The 17,585-nt window shown below is 51.0% G+C and overlaps 1 protein-coding gene across 4 annotated transcripts in view; it reads right to left on the bottom strand.

Moving 5' to 3' along the window:
* The window catches only part of AP1M1 (adaptor-related protein complex 1, mu 1 subunit), a 34,699-nt gene that overhangs the window by 4,968 nt on the left and 12,146 nt on the right, over nucleotides 1-17,585 (bottom strand). For 2 of the 4 annotated variants that reach the window (XM_011953261.1, XM_011953263.1), the window contains 4 exons: nucleotides 4,000-4,126; nucleotides 2,872-3,014; nucleotides 2,355-2,426; nucleotides 1,647-1,805 (listed from right to left, as the gene is read on the bottom strand). In XM_011953261.1, the coding sequence (XP_011808651.1) occupies nucleotides 1,647-1,805; nucleotides 2,355-2,426; nucleotides 2,872-3,014; nucleotides 4,000-4,126 (501 nt within the window). Of the gene's footprint in view, nucleotides 1-1,646; nucleotides 1,806-2,354; nucleotides 2,427-2,871; nucleotides 3,015-3,999; nucleotides 4,127-16,998; nucleotides 17,035-17,585 lie in introns of all 4 variants that reach the window. The other 2 variants (XM_011953260.1, XM_011953262.1) reach the window with 2 other exon arrangements.

Here is a 17,585-nt window from a genome sequence, read left to right as displayed (position 1 = left end):
AAAAAAATTAGCCAGGCATGATGGTGCATGCCTGTAATCCCAGCTGCTCAGGAGGCTGAGGCAGGAGAATCGCTTGAACCTAGGAAGTGGAGGCTGCAGTGAGCCGAGATTGTGCCACTGCACTCCAGCTTGGGTGACAGAGCAAGACTCTGTCTCCAAAAAAAAAAAAAGCTTACTGTATAATGTAGTCTGAATAATGTGCAACAGTATTATGTCTAAGAGAATGTACATAGCTTAGTTAAAACATACGTTATTGCTCAAGAGTGACAACACAGAGACGCGAAGTGAGCACGTGCTGTTGGAATAATGGCGCCAACAGACTTGTTCAACACAGGGTTGCCACAAACCTTCCATTTGTTTAAAAACTGAAACAAAAATAAAAATGCAGTATCTGGGAAACACAATTAAATGAGGTGTGCCCGTGCATAGCTTCGAAGTCAAATTTACACTAGCACGGTCCACGCCAGCCTGTGTCTCGGCCTTTAGCCCTGTCCCTTCCTCCTCCGTCTACAGCTCACCATGCTGTTTATTTGATGAGGTATTCTCCCATTGTGTTTTAAATAATAAACACTATTTTCAACAGTGGAATTGCAGGAAAAGAGGAGATAATCCAACAATCAGGGATGGTCACTACCCCTCCATGGAATATTCCACAGCTCCCAAAGCCGACCGCCAAGAAGACAGTCAACACCAGAAGGAAAACGCTCTGCCGCAGCGCTGCGTGGAAGGGCAGGCGCCGAGTTGGCTCGACTTGAGTATAATGAGGAAGACCAAAATACGCAGAAAGAAAGGTGAGAAGGAGACGCACAGAAAGGCTGACGGGAGTATTAGGTGGTGGGGTAACGGGCTTTTCTCTCTCCTTCCTCTACTTTCTGCATTTTATGTCATGTGATTAGATTGAGACTGGGAGGGAAAGTGCCATCATGAAATTCAAGGCGCTTGAATTGCAGCATTTCCAGCTTAACTCAGGCTGGGGCTGCAGCCAGAGAGACGGGAGAACATGGAAGGTAGCGTCTGCCCTGAGCCTGCCTGGCGGAGCAGGTCAGTGCCACCCGGCTCGGCTCCAGAGCCATGCCCAGGCCTAGCCTTTCTGTGCACTGTGTACACCCAGCAAGCCCAGACTCAAGTCCTCAGAACCCCTAACATGGTGCCAGGGAAGTCATGCCAGTGCAGAGCTGGCCCAGGACATGGGCGGCTGGTGCAGGGCTCTGGAGGCTATGCTGCTCTGGCCTACAGGCAGCCATGCCCCTTGATGGCAGGCAAGGCTGAGCCTGCACGGAAAGGGCCCTGCACCTGCCAGGGTGGATGGGGCTCCTTCAGGGCCTGCATGGACAGGAGTCCCATCTCACATCAGTACTCGGGGGCAGCAAAGAGAGAGAGGAAGAGGGCACTGCCCTGAGGTTGAAGACAGAGGCTGGTTCACAAACAAGAGGAAAGCAGAAAGAGGGCCAGGGGCCAAGTCAGCCTCTGATTCCTCCCACTTTCCCTCTAGTCCTTGGCTCTCCGTCCACCCTTTCAGAAGCCCCAGGTGTGGGGGACACGGTGGTCACAGTCACCCCATCTCGAGGTGCGGGGGTCTTGCGGCACCCAGGCTGCCTTGAGAGACAGGCGCAGGGGACATGTGGATGTCTGGATGCAGTGCTCACCGGGAAGGACTTGATGGACCACACAATCTCGCTGTTCTCGGGGACCCACTTGACGCTCCCCACCGTCGTCTTGAACTTGGGTGAGTCGGCATCATTGGGCACGGGAATGTGGATCTCCACGTTGTTGGCTGTTGACCGCCGCTTGAACTGACTTTTGGCCTGTAGGCCAGGCCGATGCGGCCCGGGGTTATGGAGGCCAAAGTGAGCTGGCCCAGCCCCTCCAGGCCACATGTCCCTCAGCCTGGCCTGGGGAATCCTCCCTAGCCCCACTTTTCCAGGCACTACCCACCCCCACGCCTACCCTGGAGACTCTCCCAAGGCCTAATTTCAGGCGTTTCATCTTCGTCCTCCTGTCTGCTCAGCTTCCAAGGCTCCCCACCCCTCCCTCGGCCCCGCCCTCCTAGGACAATGTTGTGTCCCAGGGCCAGGCTGCGCTGGACAGGGTCACGGAGGGGCAGAGTGCTCCACCTGGGGGCAATACCTCTGGGAGTGTCCTGGATGCCTAGTTATAGGCCCCTCCCCACAAGTGGCATCATCTAGGAGCAGGCCTCAGGCGGTGTCCCCTCAGTGTCAGGCCACTCCTGCATCTGAGGCCACAGCGAGGGTGCATGGATGGCAGCCCTACAGCACCCCCAGCCCTCGGTTAGGCCCCCAGGACAGGCCAGAGACACCAGAAGGCCCTCAGTGGGTGGCCTCGGGCCCCTGCACCTTGATCATGTACTCGATGCGGCTGTGGGAGTGCTTCTCAATCACCGACTCGATCCATATCAAAGGCTTGACCTGCCGAGGAGGGCGGAGAGGGTGCTCACACCTGGCCGTGTTTGACAAAGGCCCATTTCAGAGGGGAAACCAAGGCCCAGGGCAAGGGGCCATCTGCCCAGCTGTTGGCCCAGGGCCCTGTGGGGAGTGCACAGCCACATCAGTGAGGGTCAGGGCAGACAGGCCGAGGCAGCAGGGAGCTACTAGGGAGGCCTCGGTACAAATGCAGAAAACGTGCGCAGGGCCTGCTCTAGGGGGCTGCCTGGGAAAGAGGTGTGGTGGCGAAAGGGGTATGTGCCCCTCAGAAAGCTCGGAGTCCCAGGTCCTCAGACTCCATCTCTGTGGAGCCAGGCAGCTCATGGAGCATGGGGTGGGGCCAGCCTCGGCGCCTGCCTGGGCTTCACCTCCTGGAGGTGAAGGGGAGGAGGAGGCCACCAACAGCCCAGCCCTGGGGTGGCGCACTCACGTGGGTGTTGAGGCGGTAGGACATGAGCTCGAACTCGCCGTCGGGCGGGATGAAGGAGATGGTGCGGTCGTTCTCGAAGCGTGATAGCCGCACACACTGGTGGAACTTCACATCCTCCAGCTCCACAGATTTGCTTTTGCCACCTGGGGTCAGGGGTGAGGGTAGAACAGACCTGGGCCCTCCGGGTCACTCTCTCAGCAGTACTCCTACCACCTGGGACCCACCCCAGCAGAGCAGGGCCCCCAGTCCACGCAGTAACAGCAGCCTGGGCCACAAACACCAAGGGGGCTGGGTCCCAAGACAACTGCCCCATCACTCCTCATACCCCTGGGGTCCCGGCGGGCAGGGCTGGTGGGTCTGGTTCATGCTGAGTCTCCAGCGGCCACCCCAGGGGACCTGCTCAGGACACGTTCACTGAATGATTGATCAATGGACTCGGCTGGGGGATGGCTCGGGGCTCCCCAAGGCTCAGGCCCCGGCATCCACGGGGTCCTGGGTCTTCCTTGGTTTCCCACCTCCCTGAGGGCTATGTGGGTGGGGCCTTGCCCAGCCCCGGGCGGGGAGCTGCCCTGATGGGCTGATGCCCAAGAAGCCCTCACTGGGCCAGGAACGGGGGCATGCCTAGCCACTGCACCCTCTTCGTGGCCTGTGACAGCTGAGAGGCGGGAGGCACAGTTTGCAAACCCAGGCCCTGAGCCCCTCTGACCCCGCCCTGCCGTGGGAAGTGTTACAGACCAGCAGCGGGAGCGAGAATCACTGTGCGTGGCCTTCACACAGCCCACACCTAGGGCCCAAGGTGAGGGGAGAACCTGGCCTGGGAGGGAGCGAGCAAGGCCTCATCCTGAGCTCCAGCGGCCTGGGCAGTGCAGGGCAGGGTGCAAGACCTGGCATGTGAGGCTGGGTGATGGGGGCCTCCCAGCTGGACTGGAGGATTTCAGTCCCCTGCGCCTTCTATGTCCCGGAAGGGAGCAATACTCTACACAGCTGTCTCGAGCAGTGTGAAATGCTGCTAAACCAAGTGCTTGAAACCAGCTTGTTCCTCCGCCTGGCCCAACCCTGCCCTGGGCTGTAATGTGCGTGCCCGGTGAAGCCGTCCTCATGCGCACGGCCCTTGGCACAGGTACTCACGGCCCGTGTTGTCGAAGAGGACCTTGTCGTTGAGGCCCAGGCGCAGCTCGGGCATGCCCGAGAGGAAGACCCGCATCTTGATGGAGCCCACAATCTCGCTGCGCAGGACGTTGCCGTTGGCGCTGACCTGGGGGTGGTGGTGTGGGAGTGAGGGGAGGTCTGCAACTCACCAGCCACTGCCTGCTACCACGTCGTGTGACCCTCTGGCCACCCCACTCTCAACGCCCTTCTCACCTCCAAGCCCATCCCTCTCCTGGGCATTCCCTGAGCTGGGGGAGTCCCAACTGTGGCTCAGGCCTACCCCCAACCCAAACCAACCCATGCCTGGCTGGGGGTCCCCAGGCTCACCCACCCCCTATTCCAGCCTTAACGCCGGGGCCCTGTGGACATGAGGTGGACACTGTGGGTCCTGCCCTCTAGGCCTCAGGCCACAATGGGGCTTGGTGATGCGTGCCTGGAGCCCCCTCTGAGAGTTCTCTCTCAGGCACCAGTCCCTCCCTGCTGAGAGCCCCCTGAATGCCCCGGGCCAACCTGGCAGCTGGTCCCTGTGCTGAATCAGCCTCGAGAGGCCATGAGCTCGGCTGGCCCCAAGCCAGGACCTTATGGTCCCTGCTCACCCAATGGGCTGGGCTGGGGTCTCTTGGACCAGGCCAGACTTGCTTTTCTTGAATGCTGTTTCTCCTCTTGGCCTCCTGGGGAGGCCACCGGCCCCTCATCCCCCAGGGCTTATGAGAGATGGCACTTCCTGGGTCCTGACCCCTTCCTGCTTCCCAGGGCCACCTTGAAGTGTGAAAACGCTTGATTCAAAATAATCAACTTAAATCCAGTCACAGTGGCTGACACTGACAGCATTTCCACCACGCCAGGCATTGTTCCACACACGCCTCGACAACCTCTGGGGAAGGGACCGTGGGGAGATGACCTGAGGGGCTGTAACCCACTGTGCATGCCGAGATGCATCTGAAAGTGCAATTAAAAATCCACACCAGGGCGATGGTCCTGCATCCCCTAGCCTGTCCTGAGGGAGCCAAGATGCTGGAGCATCTCTTCTTGCATCCATTTTAGAAGTGAGGAAACAGGCATAGATCAGAGGCCCCGTGCTGAGGGCACAGAGTGACAGACAGAAGAATCGCAGGGGCTGCAGCCCTGGCCACCACTGCATACTGCCATGCTGCATGAGGCCATGCCCACACCAGCAAGTGGGCCAAAGGCCACTGACTTGAACACCTGGGGCCAGATGCTGGCTCCAGCCAGGCTAACATGGTGCAGGGCCTGTGTTTCCTGTCTGCAGAGTGGCAGGAGAGTCTGTGCAGTCTTATGCATGATGTCCAAAAAGCACTGGGTAGACAAACAAAAGACCCTCACCAGCTTGCCGCTTCTGAGAGAATCGGGAAAACTGAGGTGCCAAACAAATGACAGCCCGGGGAGGGGCAGGGAACTGGACATGGCCCCAAGGGCTCTGGTTCTGTCACCTCCCCAGCCTCACCTCCTGGTGCTGTCCTGTTCTCATCTCGCAAGCAGCTCCCTGATCCCATGGTACACAACAGCTTCCCTGCGACTGCCTGCTTGTCTATCTCTGTCTCCCTGCTGCGGGAAGCCACGTACGGCTGTGCGCCGCCATGTCCAGCACTGGAAACAGCGTGTGTGGCAGCAGGTGCTCAGTGGACACGCAGAGGCTCAGGAGCTCGGGACCCTCACCGGCTGGGGTTCCAAGAGCTCAAGCATTGGGATTTCACCTGCCTCCTTCTTGGAGGGCCCTCTTCTCAACTGTGACAGCCCCTAATTCCCTTTGGGTGCTGCCTCCCCCTGAGGGAGTAGGGATTGTCCCCGACAGCCAGCTGTAACTGAACACATGAGGTCATGAATGCCGTGAAGGCAGGCCCAGGGAGTGGAGCTGAAAAGCCACCCAGTCCACGAGGCTGATCTCAGCCCTGCAGGCAGCAATCAGGACCTTCTCAGCTGAGGTGTGACAAGCCACCCAGAACCGGTGCACTTCCCAGAGTGGGTGCTGAAGGGATGCTTGCTGAGGGCCCGGCTGTGTAAGTACGAGGCTCCACTCAGATGATCGCAACTGGAAGCAAATGTTGACCCAGCCGCCAGCTCTGCAAGCCACTTAGGAATGCGGCATTCTGACAGCTGCCTTTGTGCTGACCCGTGTTGGGTGGAACCACAGGCAGCAGCGCACTGTGGCAGGGACCCCCGCAGCCCCAGCGCTTCCCTGCTCAGTTCTCTCTAAGCTGCCCCCTGGGACTTGCCTTTGCACCCCAGGGCACCCAGATTTGGGCTCAATAAACCATCAGTCAAGGGTCCCTAGGGGAGAGGGGAATGTGGTTAGCAAGGCCACTGTCCTGTCCCATGGTTTAGAAAGTAAGAAAGCGAAGAGGTTTGCATGGAGCGCGCTGGAAGAGTCTTTCCGGGCAGCACTCTCCTTGGCAATTCCGTGTCTGGGGCCTCAGCCCTCCAGAAATCCCAGCCCAGGTCACGGAGACACCCAAGTGCACACGTCTGGGGCTGAACAAGTGTGCCCAATGCTGCACTGCCTGTGGCCGTCAGAAACGGGTGCCCGAGTGACCTGCATGACTGGATCGGCTGAGCCCATCACAGTCTACCCACACTGCAGGGATGAGGCCAGAGTGAACATAAAAGCAAGCGGCTGGCAAGGTGGGTCAGCTGGTGCCCCTTCCCCTGCCACTGACAACAGCTCTGAAACCTGGGCAGGAGGCTTGGCAGTTGCTGGAACACTGAGGACAGCGGCAGGTGGACCAGAGAAGAGCCACGAACGCAGTGTCCTCACCGCCCCCATGAGAAAGTGCAGCAGCAATCTGGAAGCAGAAGTGTGCACCACAGAGCACACGAGAGCTCAGTGGAGCCTCCAGGCCTGGCTCTGGGGCCAGAAGAGGAACTCCCGACTCTCCTGGAAAACACAGAAGTCCCCCATCTCCCTGGTTCCTCATGTCCCAGGCCCTGTGGTGCTAGCTACTATTCCGAGGGGGTGGGGCAACCGTTGTCCTTTTCTCACTCTGTCCTCTCTCCATGTGGGCTGGGAAGTGGGCCCAACGGCAGACGTGTGCAACAGAGTAAACCGCAAGGTATCAGAAAAGTACTGGGTAGACAGCACAGAGCCAGAAGCTCAGGAAAGTCACCCCATGAAGTGGTTTATGTCTCCAGAACTCTCTAGAATCGAGCATGTGTGAATCCTGTGCGTATACCACACTTTGACTTACCAAAGACTTTGAGAACTGAACTAACCACCCCGGTCCCAGACTGGCCACTGGGCAGAGCATACCCAGGAGATTTGACCTGGAAATGGCACAGGGGCTTTAAGAACTGACGTGATGTTCATGGTCTACAGGTTGGGGGTTGGAACTTGTGCCCTAAAACTAAGATTGACTGTTGGCTAAAACAAAAATATCAATATTTCCCATATAACTTAAGTAAGACCTAGAATATCACCACATAATGCTCAAAAAGTCCAGGATGCAATCCAAAATTACTCAGCATACAAACAACCACGAAAATGTCAACTTGCCTAGAAAACCCAATCAACCACTGTCAACACTTCACAGATGTTGGGATTATCTGACGACTTTAAACGGCTATTTTTAAAACTGCAAATGCTTGCAACAAATGTTAAAATAGAAAGTCTCAGCAAAGAAACAGATCATAAAGAAGAATCAACCAGGAGTTTGAGACCAGCCTGGGCAACATGGCAAGTCCTGGTCTCTACAAAATAAAAAATAAAAGAATTAGCCAGGCACGGTAGTGCTACTCATGTGGTCTCAGCTACTCAGCACACTCAGATGGGAAGATCACTTGAGCACAGGAGGTTGAGGCTGTAGTGAGCTACAATCGTACCACTATACTCCAGCCTAGGCAAGAGAGTAAGACCCTATTTCAAAAAAAAAAAAAAAAAAGAGAGAGAGAAGAATCAAATGGAGAAATTTTAGAACTAAAAAATAGAATAACTGAAATAAACAACTTGCTCAATGGACTTAATAGCAGAATGGAGGCCAGGTACAGTGGCTCATGCCTGTAACCCCAGCACTTTGGGAGATGAGGTGGGAAGATCATTTGCCCCAGGAGTTTGAGATCAGCCAGGGCAACACAGCAAGACCCTCATCTCTACAAATTTTTTTTTTTTAATTAGCCAGGCTTGGTGGCACATACCTGTAGTCCCAGCTACTCAGGAGGCTGAAGCAGAAGGATCACTTGAGCCTGGGAGGTTGGGGCTACAGTGAACCATGCTTGCTCCATGGCTTTCCAGCCTGAATGACAGAGTGAGACCCTATCTCGAAAAAAAGAAAAAAAAAAAAGCAGAATGGAGACAAATAGGAAAGGGCCAATGGACCTGTGAACTTAAAGACAGATCAATGTAAATTGTCCAATCTAACAGAGAGAAGAAAAGACAGAATAAAATAAGCAGCCTCAGGGACACATGAGACAATAACCAAAGGTCTTTCACATCACTGGCATCCTGAAGGAAGAGTAAAATGACAAAAACATATCTGGGGGCCAGGTGTGGTGGCTCATGCCTGTAATCCCAGCACTTTGGGAGGCCAAGGCAGGTGGATCTCCTGAGATTGGGAGCTCGAGACCAGCCTGATCAACATGGAGAAACCCCATCTTTACTAAAAATACAAAATTAGCCAGGTGTGGTAGCACATGCCTGTAATCCCAGCTACTCAGGAGGCTGGGGCAAGAGAATTACTTTGTAGAAAGCAAAGAAGTTCCCTTTCAAAGTTTCCCTTCTTATTAAAGAATAAATGGTAAGTGTTAGAAATAATGTACATTCTATGTCCTTGTACTTTAACCAAAATATTTGTTTTAGACATAAGAGGTGTTAGATATAAGGGAATGAGTACATTCTATGTCCCTGTATTTTAACCAAGATATTTGTTTTTGATGTGAGAGACGTTAGATACAAGAGAATGAGTACATTCTATATCCTTGTACTGTAACCAAGATATTTGTTTTTGATGTAAGAGATGTTAGATACAAGGGAATAAGCACATTCTATGTCCTTGTACTGTAACCAAGATATTTGTTTTTGACGTAAGAGATGTTAGATACAAGGGAATAAGCACATTCTATGTCCTTGTACTTTAACCAAAATGTTTGTTTAAGACATAAGGATGTTAGATGTAAGGGAATGAGTACATTCTATGTCCTTGCACTTTAACCAAGATATTTATTTTAGATGTATGGGATGTTAGATATAAGGGAATGAGTCAACTTCCTCTTTTTCCTTTGTTCTCCCTTGCCTTTACCTATTTAGGAAAGTTTTACGTTATTAGCCAGTCAGGTTTAGCCTAGATTGTGAGGTCTGGCTCCAGCCAATGGAGATAGGACACAGCAGCAGGGACAAGCTGCAAAAGGGATAAAAATGGCTTCCCTCCTTTGTTCAGGTGTGCTCTCACCATTGTTCCATCTGCAAGGAGCACTCTTTCTGCAGAAAGTAAATTTGCCTTGTTGAGAAAACTTTTTGTCTGAATGCTGATCTTTCCTTGCAGTACTGAGGAACAAGCATTCTGTTTCTGAATAAACATTTTACTTATAACAGCTTAAACCCAGGAGGCAGAGGTTGCAGTGAGCCAAGATTGTGCCACTGTACTCCAGGCTGGGCAACAAGAATGAAACTCTGTCTCAAAAAAACAAAACAAAACAAAAAAACAAAAAACTATATTTGAGGAAACAATGATTGAAAACTTCCCAATTTGATGAAAGACATAAACTTACAGATCCAAGAAGCTGAACAGATCCCAAACAGTAGAAACACAAAGATATGCACACCTCATCTAACTGCTGAAACTAAAGGCAAAGAAAAATCTGGAAAGCAGCCAGAGGACAATAACACATCACTTATATGGGAATAAAGATTTGGGGGGCTGTGGATTTCTCACCAGAAATGATGGATGCCAGAAGGAAGTGGCATAACATATTGAAGTGCTAAACAAAAACCGTCAATTCATAAGTCCGTATCCAGTGAAAATGGCCTTCAGGGATAAAGGTAAAATATAAAGACATTCTTAAAAGAAAACCAAGGGAATCTGTAGCCAGTAAACCTCTTCTACAAGAATGGCTTTTTAAAAAAACCTTTTTAGGGCTGGGTACGGTGGCTCACGCCTGTAATCCCAGCACTTTGGGAGGCTGCGGTGAGCAGATCACTTGAGTTCAGGAGTTTGTGACCAGCCCAGCCAACAAGGTGAAATCCTGTCTCTACTAAAAATACAAAAATTACCTAGGCGTGGTGGTGCATGCCTGTAATCTTATCTACATGGGAGGCTGAGACTGGAGAATCGCTTGAACCTGGGAGGCAGAGGTTGTGGTGAGCTGAAATCGCACCACTGTGCTCCAGCCTGGGTGACAGAGAGAGGCTGTCTCAAAAACAAAAACAAAAACAAAAACAAAAACAAAAACAAAAACTAGCTGGGCATGGAGACACATGGCTGTAGTCCCAGCTACTCGGGAGGCTGAGGCGGGATGATCACTTGAGTCAAAGTGTAGTGAGCTGTGATCACGCTACTGACCTCCAGTCTGGGCAACAGAGCAAAACCCTGTCTCAAAAAAAAAAAAAAAACACTTTTTTAAAAAAATTCATGGTTAAAAGCATTTTGTAAAATAAATCTCCAGGCTTGGATAGTTTCAGTGGTGAATTCTAACAAATGTTTAAAGAATTAACATGGATTCTATAAAATGTCTTCCAGAAAACAGAAGAGGAAAAAACACCTCCTCCATTACCTTGATACCAAAACCAGATAAAAACATTACAAAAAAGAGAAAATTACAAACCAGTATCTCTTATGAGCGTAGATCCAAAAATCTCCAACAAAATACCAGCAAAGGAAATCCAGCAATACATAAAAAGAATACAGGTTAGGCATTCCTAATTCAAAAATCCCAAATCCAAAATGCTCCAAATCCAAAACTTTTGAGCCCTGACATGATGTCAAAAGTGGAAGATTCCATACTCAACTTCATGTGACAGGTTGCAGTCAAAATGCAGGTACACAATGCAGTTTATTCAGCATCCCCAAGGGAAAAGTAAAATTACCTTCAGGCTATGTGCATAAGGTGTATATAAAACATAAATGAGGCTGGGTGCAGTGGCTCATGCCTGTAATCCCAGCACTTTAGGAGGCTGAGGCAGGCAGATCACCTGAGGTCAGGAGTTCAAGACCAGCCTGGCCAACATGGTGAAACCCCGTCTCTACTAAAAATACAAAAATTAGCCGGGCGTGGTGGCAGATGCCTGTAATCCCAGCTACATGGGAGACTGAGGCAGGAGAATCACTTGAACCCGGGAGGCACAGGTTGCAGTGAGCTGAGATTGTGCCATTGCATTCCAGCCTGGGCAACAAGAGTGAAATTCCATCTCAAAAACAAAAAACAAAAAACCATAAATGAATTTCATTTTTGGACCTGCGTCCCAGCCCCAAGATATCTCATGATGCATATGCAAATATTCCAAAATCCAAAGAAATCTGAAATCCAAAATACTTCTATTCCCAAGCATTTGTATAAGGGATACTCAACCTATAATACACCATGACCAATGAGATTTTATTCCAGGAATGCAACACTGGTTCAATAATCAGAAAGCAGTCAGTGGAATACACCATACTAACAACCTAAAGAACAAAACTCATGTGATCACATCAATTGATGCAGAAAAAGAACAGAACAAAATACAACACCCACGCACGATTAAAAAAAAAAAAACTGTTAGCGAACTAGCAATAAAAGGGAACTTCCTCAAGGTGAAAAAGAACACCTACAAGAAACCTACAGCTAACATCCTAACTGGTGGCAAAAGACTTGAGGGTCTCCCTCTAAGATCAGGAACAAAGCAAGAATGTCTGCTCTCACCACTCGCATTCAACGTTGTGCTGGAAGTCTCAGTGAGGAAAGACGTAAAGCAAAAGAGATAAAAGGAGCTTCCAGAGAGCTGAACATGTGGAGGTTCCTGGAGGGTGGCATGCCCAGAGAGGGCAAGGAAGTTCTGGGTCCCTTCCCCGTATACCTCGCTTTTCCAAAGAGGGGTTCGTGTGAACCCTAACTTGAAGCTGTTTAAAGACTTTACCTAGATTTTGCTCCTGCTCCAAGACGGCCAACTAGATGCAGCCAGGAGAAAGAAACCTCTCCCACTAAGGGACAGGGACACTGAGGACAGGTGCACTCCTAGACTCCTAGATCTTCAGAGGAAAGGCCCTGAAAGTGGATGGAGGGAAGACACAGAGGCTGAAGGGAAGACAGAGGAGGAGGCTGGGAACCCTGCACAGGGTTACTGTGCACCAGGAATCGTTCCTGGCTCCCAATGACTCCTGTGAAGGGGGTGAGTTGAACTAGCAAGGGGCAACCCACTCTCGCCATGGCCTCTGGAATCCCGGCAGGAGGGACCCCCTGACCACCACTGCCAGCTGCGTTGGCAGGGGAAGCTACTCAAAGAAGTGGTAGTAGGCCGGGCGCGGTGGTTCAAGCCTGTAATCCCAGCACTTTGGGAGGCTGAGACGGGCGGATCACGAGGTCAGGAGATCGAGACCATCCTGGCTAACCCGGTGAAACCCCATCTCTACTAAAAAAAAAAAATACACACACACACACAAAAAACTAGCCGGGCAAGGTGGCGGGCACCTGTAGTCCCAGCTACTCGGAAGGCTGAGGCAGGAGAATGGCGTAAACCCGGGAGGCAGAGCTTGCAGTGAGCTGAGATCCGGCCACTGCACTCCAGCCTGAGCGACAGAGCGAGACTCTGTCTCAAAAAAAAAAAAAGTGGTAGTGATGCAGGGCAGGTGAGCCCCAAAACTGAGACAGCCCAGGAGGGTTCTTGGCTTCACCTAGGAAAGAACTCAAGGGCGAGCCGGTGGTGATAAACAGAACTTTTACTAAAACAGACACATGCACAGCAGCAGAGGCACTGCTCCCAGTGAAGTGGGGCTACCCCATGGGCAGCACGCCCAGAGCAGCAGCTCAGAGGCAGCTCTGCAGTCACATTTATACTGACTTTTAATTATATGCAAATTAAGGGACAGTTTATAAAGAAATTTCTAGAATGTAGGTGGTAGCTTCTGGGTTGTTGGGTCATTGCCGTGAAAAGGGACAGTAACTTCCAAGTGTTGCCATGGCAGTGGTAAACTGACAGCAGACTGTGAGGTGGGTCTTATGGGGAGGCGCTTCTGCCCTGACCTGTTTTAGCTAGTCCTCAATTTGGTCTGGTGTGAAGCCTCACCTCCTAAGTCGAGTTCTGCCTCCTACCTCAGTCGGGGCAGAACTCCAGCCTGAGCCAGGCCAGGGGGTTTGATGCAGAAGCATGTGTGGTGGAGCACAGCCAGGACGCCCATCCCCTAGGCTTGACTTGCTCTCACAGGAGACTTTAGCCCTAGGGGAACTGTCAGACCTGAACTCTCCAGGGTAGTCTTGCCCATCAGATGGGGCTGGTCGGACCTGAGCAACCCTCAGTCTGCTGGCCTCTCCTGTGGCTCCAGCCTGGCCAAGCCTGCTTGCTGTAGAATCCCCAGGTACCTCCTGGGGCAGCATCAGAGCTCCTGCACTGGCAGACTATACCTGAACGGGGAGTGCTCCTGCACAGCGGCCCCATGGACACACTAGCCCCCCTGAGCCCTGCTCCCACTGAAGCCTCCCCCGTGTGGTTTTGCCTGCAGGCTCTTGCCCACAGCCACCCTCAATATCGTTTTGCTGGTTGTGTGTGTGGGTGGACCTAGCCCATCCTTCCCCAACAGCATGCCTGTGTGTGCACCCTGCTGTGCCACTGGTTGCCAGTGTAAGTGCACCCCAGCCCCCCATTCTCCTCTCCCACCACCATTGTTGTCAGAGTGTTGGCAGCATAGAGCCTGCCAGCCCCACCCCTGCCAGTGCCCCACCCATGTTGGGCCTCCCGCAGGAAACTAGGCAGAGAAAACAGTGGACCTACATGCAGCCCTGAGCAGCCACTGCTGCCAGTGTGAACATGCACAAAGGGCACACACAGTCCTGCATCCACCAGTGTCCCGCCCCCATGCTAACCCTACCATTGGCACCAACGAACAGGTGCACAGTTGCCAGCGTGGCTCCTGCCGCCACCCCAGCCACACTGCCACCACTGCTGCTGCTACAAATGCCCAGAGGCTGGCTCCCTGACATTCACTAGCACCCTGTCACAGCCGATGATTATGCACCCCGCCGTGCTGCTGCTGGCACATGCAAACAAGGACAGATCCCGCTGCCGCCACCCTACGAAGTGCTTTGCCTGGCACCACCCATTGGAGTGTTGTGACCAGTTGTCTGGGAGCAGCGTGGCCCCTCCAGCAGAGCAGGTTTCTAATCTGAAGGAGCCAGAGATCAAAGCCAGGGCTGGATACCAGTTCTCTAGAGTTAGAGCATGCAGTTCAGGAGTCCTGAACTGAGCCTTGGTCCCCTAAAATTGTCCAATAATGAAGCCATCCAACTGAACCCACCTTATACACAATCAAACCCCCAGGGTCATCAAATAGGATAAAGGAAAAAGAAACCCATTCAAAAGACAGCAACTTCAAAGACTGAAGGAATATCAGCCCACAAAAATGAGAAAGAACCAGCACAAGGACTCTTGACAACTCAAATAACCAGCGTATCCTCTTTCCTCCAAACGACCGCAGCAGTTCTCCAGCAAGAGTTCTTAACTAGGTTGAGATGGCTGAAATGACAGAAATAGACTTCAGAATATGGTTAGGAACAAAGATCACTGAGATTCAGGAGAACATTGAAACCCAATCTAAGGAGGCTAAGAATTATAATACAACAGTATATGAGCTGGCAGACAAAATAGCCAGGATAGAAAAGGATGTAACTGACCTGATACAGCTGAAAAACACAGTACAAGAATTTAACAATGTAATCACAAGTATTAACAGTAGTATAGACCAAGCTGGGGAAAGAATCTCCTCAGTAGTATAGACCAAGCTGAAGACTGGCTTTCTGAAATAAGACAGTCAGATAAGAATAGAGAAAAAATAATGAAAAGGAATGGACAAAGCCTCCAAGAAACATGGGATTAAAAGAGACCAAATTTACAACTCATTGGTATCCCTGAAAGAGAAGGGGAAAAGGAAGCAACTTGGAAAACATATTTCAGGATACCATCCGTGAGAACTTCCCCAGTCTAGCTAGAGAGGCCAATATTCAAAATCAGGCAATGCAGAGAACCCCTGCAAAATACTTCCCAAGATCATCCCCAAAATACGTAATCATCAGATTGTCCAGGGTCAAAATGAAAGAAGCTAGAGAGACACAGCAGGTCACCTACAAAGGGAAGCCCATCAGAGTAACAGTGGGCCTCTCAGCAGAAACCCTACAAGCCAGAAGAGATTGGGGGCCTATATTAAACACTCTTTTTTTTGAGATGGAGTCTCATTCTGTGGCCCAGGCTGGAGTGCAAGGGTGGGATCTCCGCAGCTCACTTCAACCTCTGCCTCCCAGGTTCAAGCAATTCTGCCTCAGCCTCCCAAGTAGCTGGGACTACAGGCGTGTACCACCACGTGCAGCTAATTTTTGTATTTTTAGTAAAGACCGTGTTTCACCATGTTGGTCAGGCTGGTCTTGAACTTCTGACCTCAGGTGATCCCCCTGCATGAGCCTCCCAAAGTGCTGGGATTACAGGTGTGAGCCACCACTCCTGGCCAATATATTAAACATTCTTAAAGAAATTCCAGTCCAGAATTTCACATCTGGCCAAACTAAGCTTCATAAGCAAAGGAGAAATGAGATCATTTTCAAGTCGGGTGTGCTGGTTCACACCTGTAATCCCACACTTTAGGAAGCTGAGGTGGGTGGAACGCCTGAATCCAGGAGTTTGAGACTAGCCTGGGAAACATGGCAAAATCCCATCTCTACAAAAAATATATAAATTAGCTGGGTGTGGTGGTACCTGCCTATAGTCCCAGGTACTTGGTAGGCTGAAGCCAGAGAATAGCTGGCATAAGACAAAGATGCCCTCTCTCACCACTCCTATTCAATATAGTATTGGGGGCCGGGCAGGGTGGCTGACTCCTGTAATCCCAACACTTTGCGAGGCTGAGGCAGGCAGATCACCTGAGGTCAGGAGTTCGATACCACCCTGGCCAACATGGTAAAACCCTGTTTCTACTAAAAATACAAAAATTAGCTGGGCACAGTGGCATGCGCCTGTAATCCCAGCTACCTGGGAGGCTGAGGCTGGAGAATCACTTGAACCCGGGAGGCGGAGGTTGCATTGAGCCAAGATCATGCAACTTGTATTATAGCCTGGGCTACAAAGTGAGACTCTGGCTAAAACAAAAACAAAAACAAAAACACTACTAAGAGAATAAGAAGATAAGCTACAGACTGGGAGAAAATACTTGCGAATCACCTATCTGACAGAAGACTTCTCTCTGGACATACAAAGAATTGTCAAGGCTCAACTATACAAAAATAACCCAATTTTAAAATGCTAAAAAGATGCACAGAGACACTTCTCCAAAGAGGATATACAGATGACAAAGAAACATGTAAAGCAATGCTCAACATTATTAGCCATTAAGAAAATGCAATAGGCCAGGCGCAGTAGCTCACACTTGTAATCCCAGCACTTTGGGAGGCGGAGGCAGGTGGATCATCTGAGGTCAGGAGTTCGAAACCAGCCTGGCCAACATGGTGAAACCCCATCTCTAGTAAAAATACAACAATGAGCCGGGCCTGGTGGTGGGCGCCTGTAATCCCAGCTACTCAGGAGGCTGAGGCAGGAGAATCGCTTGAGCCTGGGAGGCAGAGGTTGCAGTGAGTGGAGATAGCGGCATTGCACTGCAGCCTGGGCGACAAGAGCGAGACTGCATCTCAAAAAAAAAAAACCACCCAACTATGCTGAGATACTACTACATACCTATTAGGAGGACAAAAATAAAACTACTGACCAAGGATGTGGGGTCATCACAAGCCTCATCCGCTGCTGGTGAGAATGCAAAACGGCAATGGTTTGGCAGTTTCTTATGAAGGTCAACATGCACTTACCGTGTGACCCAGCCACCCCACTCCTGGGCATTTACCCTAGAGAGATGAAAACTTATGTCCACACACAAACCTGGACACGACATGTTTCTAGCAACTCTACTGACAATTGCTAAAGATTGGAAAACCACCCAAATGTCCTTCTGTGGTTCAGAACAGAAAATAAATACAAATAAATATAAAAGGGAATAGACTTTTGATACACAAAACAATTGGATTTGGATGAATCGCCAAGAATTAGAAGGAGTTAAAGAAGCCAGACTTGAGAGCTCATGACTGTACGACGCCATTCATACGACAATCTCGGAAAGACAGCTACAGTGACACAGGATGCCGCTCGTGTGACAATCACAACGCGATGAAGACTCCAGTGATGGAGAATAGATGGATGGCGGCCAGGAAATGGGCAAGAGGGGAGCGTGGAGCGGCAAAGGGGCAACATGAGGAGGTTTTGAGGTTCTGTGTCTTGGGTGTGGTGATGGGCACACAAATCTGCACAAGCACTAAAATTCATTTTCAAAATGTCAACTTTCCTCATAATTAAAAAAACTAAAAAAAAAAACCAACAACAAATATATACAAAACAGTAA

This window comes from Colobus angolensis, unplaced genomic scaffold (genome assembly GCF_000951035.1).
Source record: "Colobus angolensis palliatus isolate OR3802 unplaced genomic scaffold, Cang.pa_1.0 Scaffold36, whole genome shotgun sequence".
Lineage (NCBI taxonomy): Eukaryota > Metazoa > Chordata > Mammalia > Primates > Cercopithecidae > Colobus > Colobus angolensis.
Note: the sequence above shows the minus strand (reverse complement) of the source record. Positions and strands in the feature narration are given on the sequence as shown.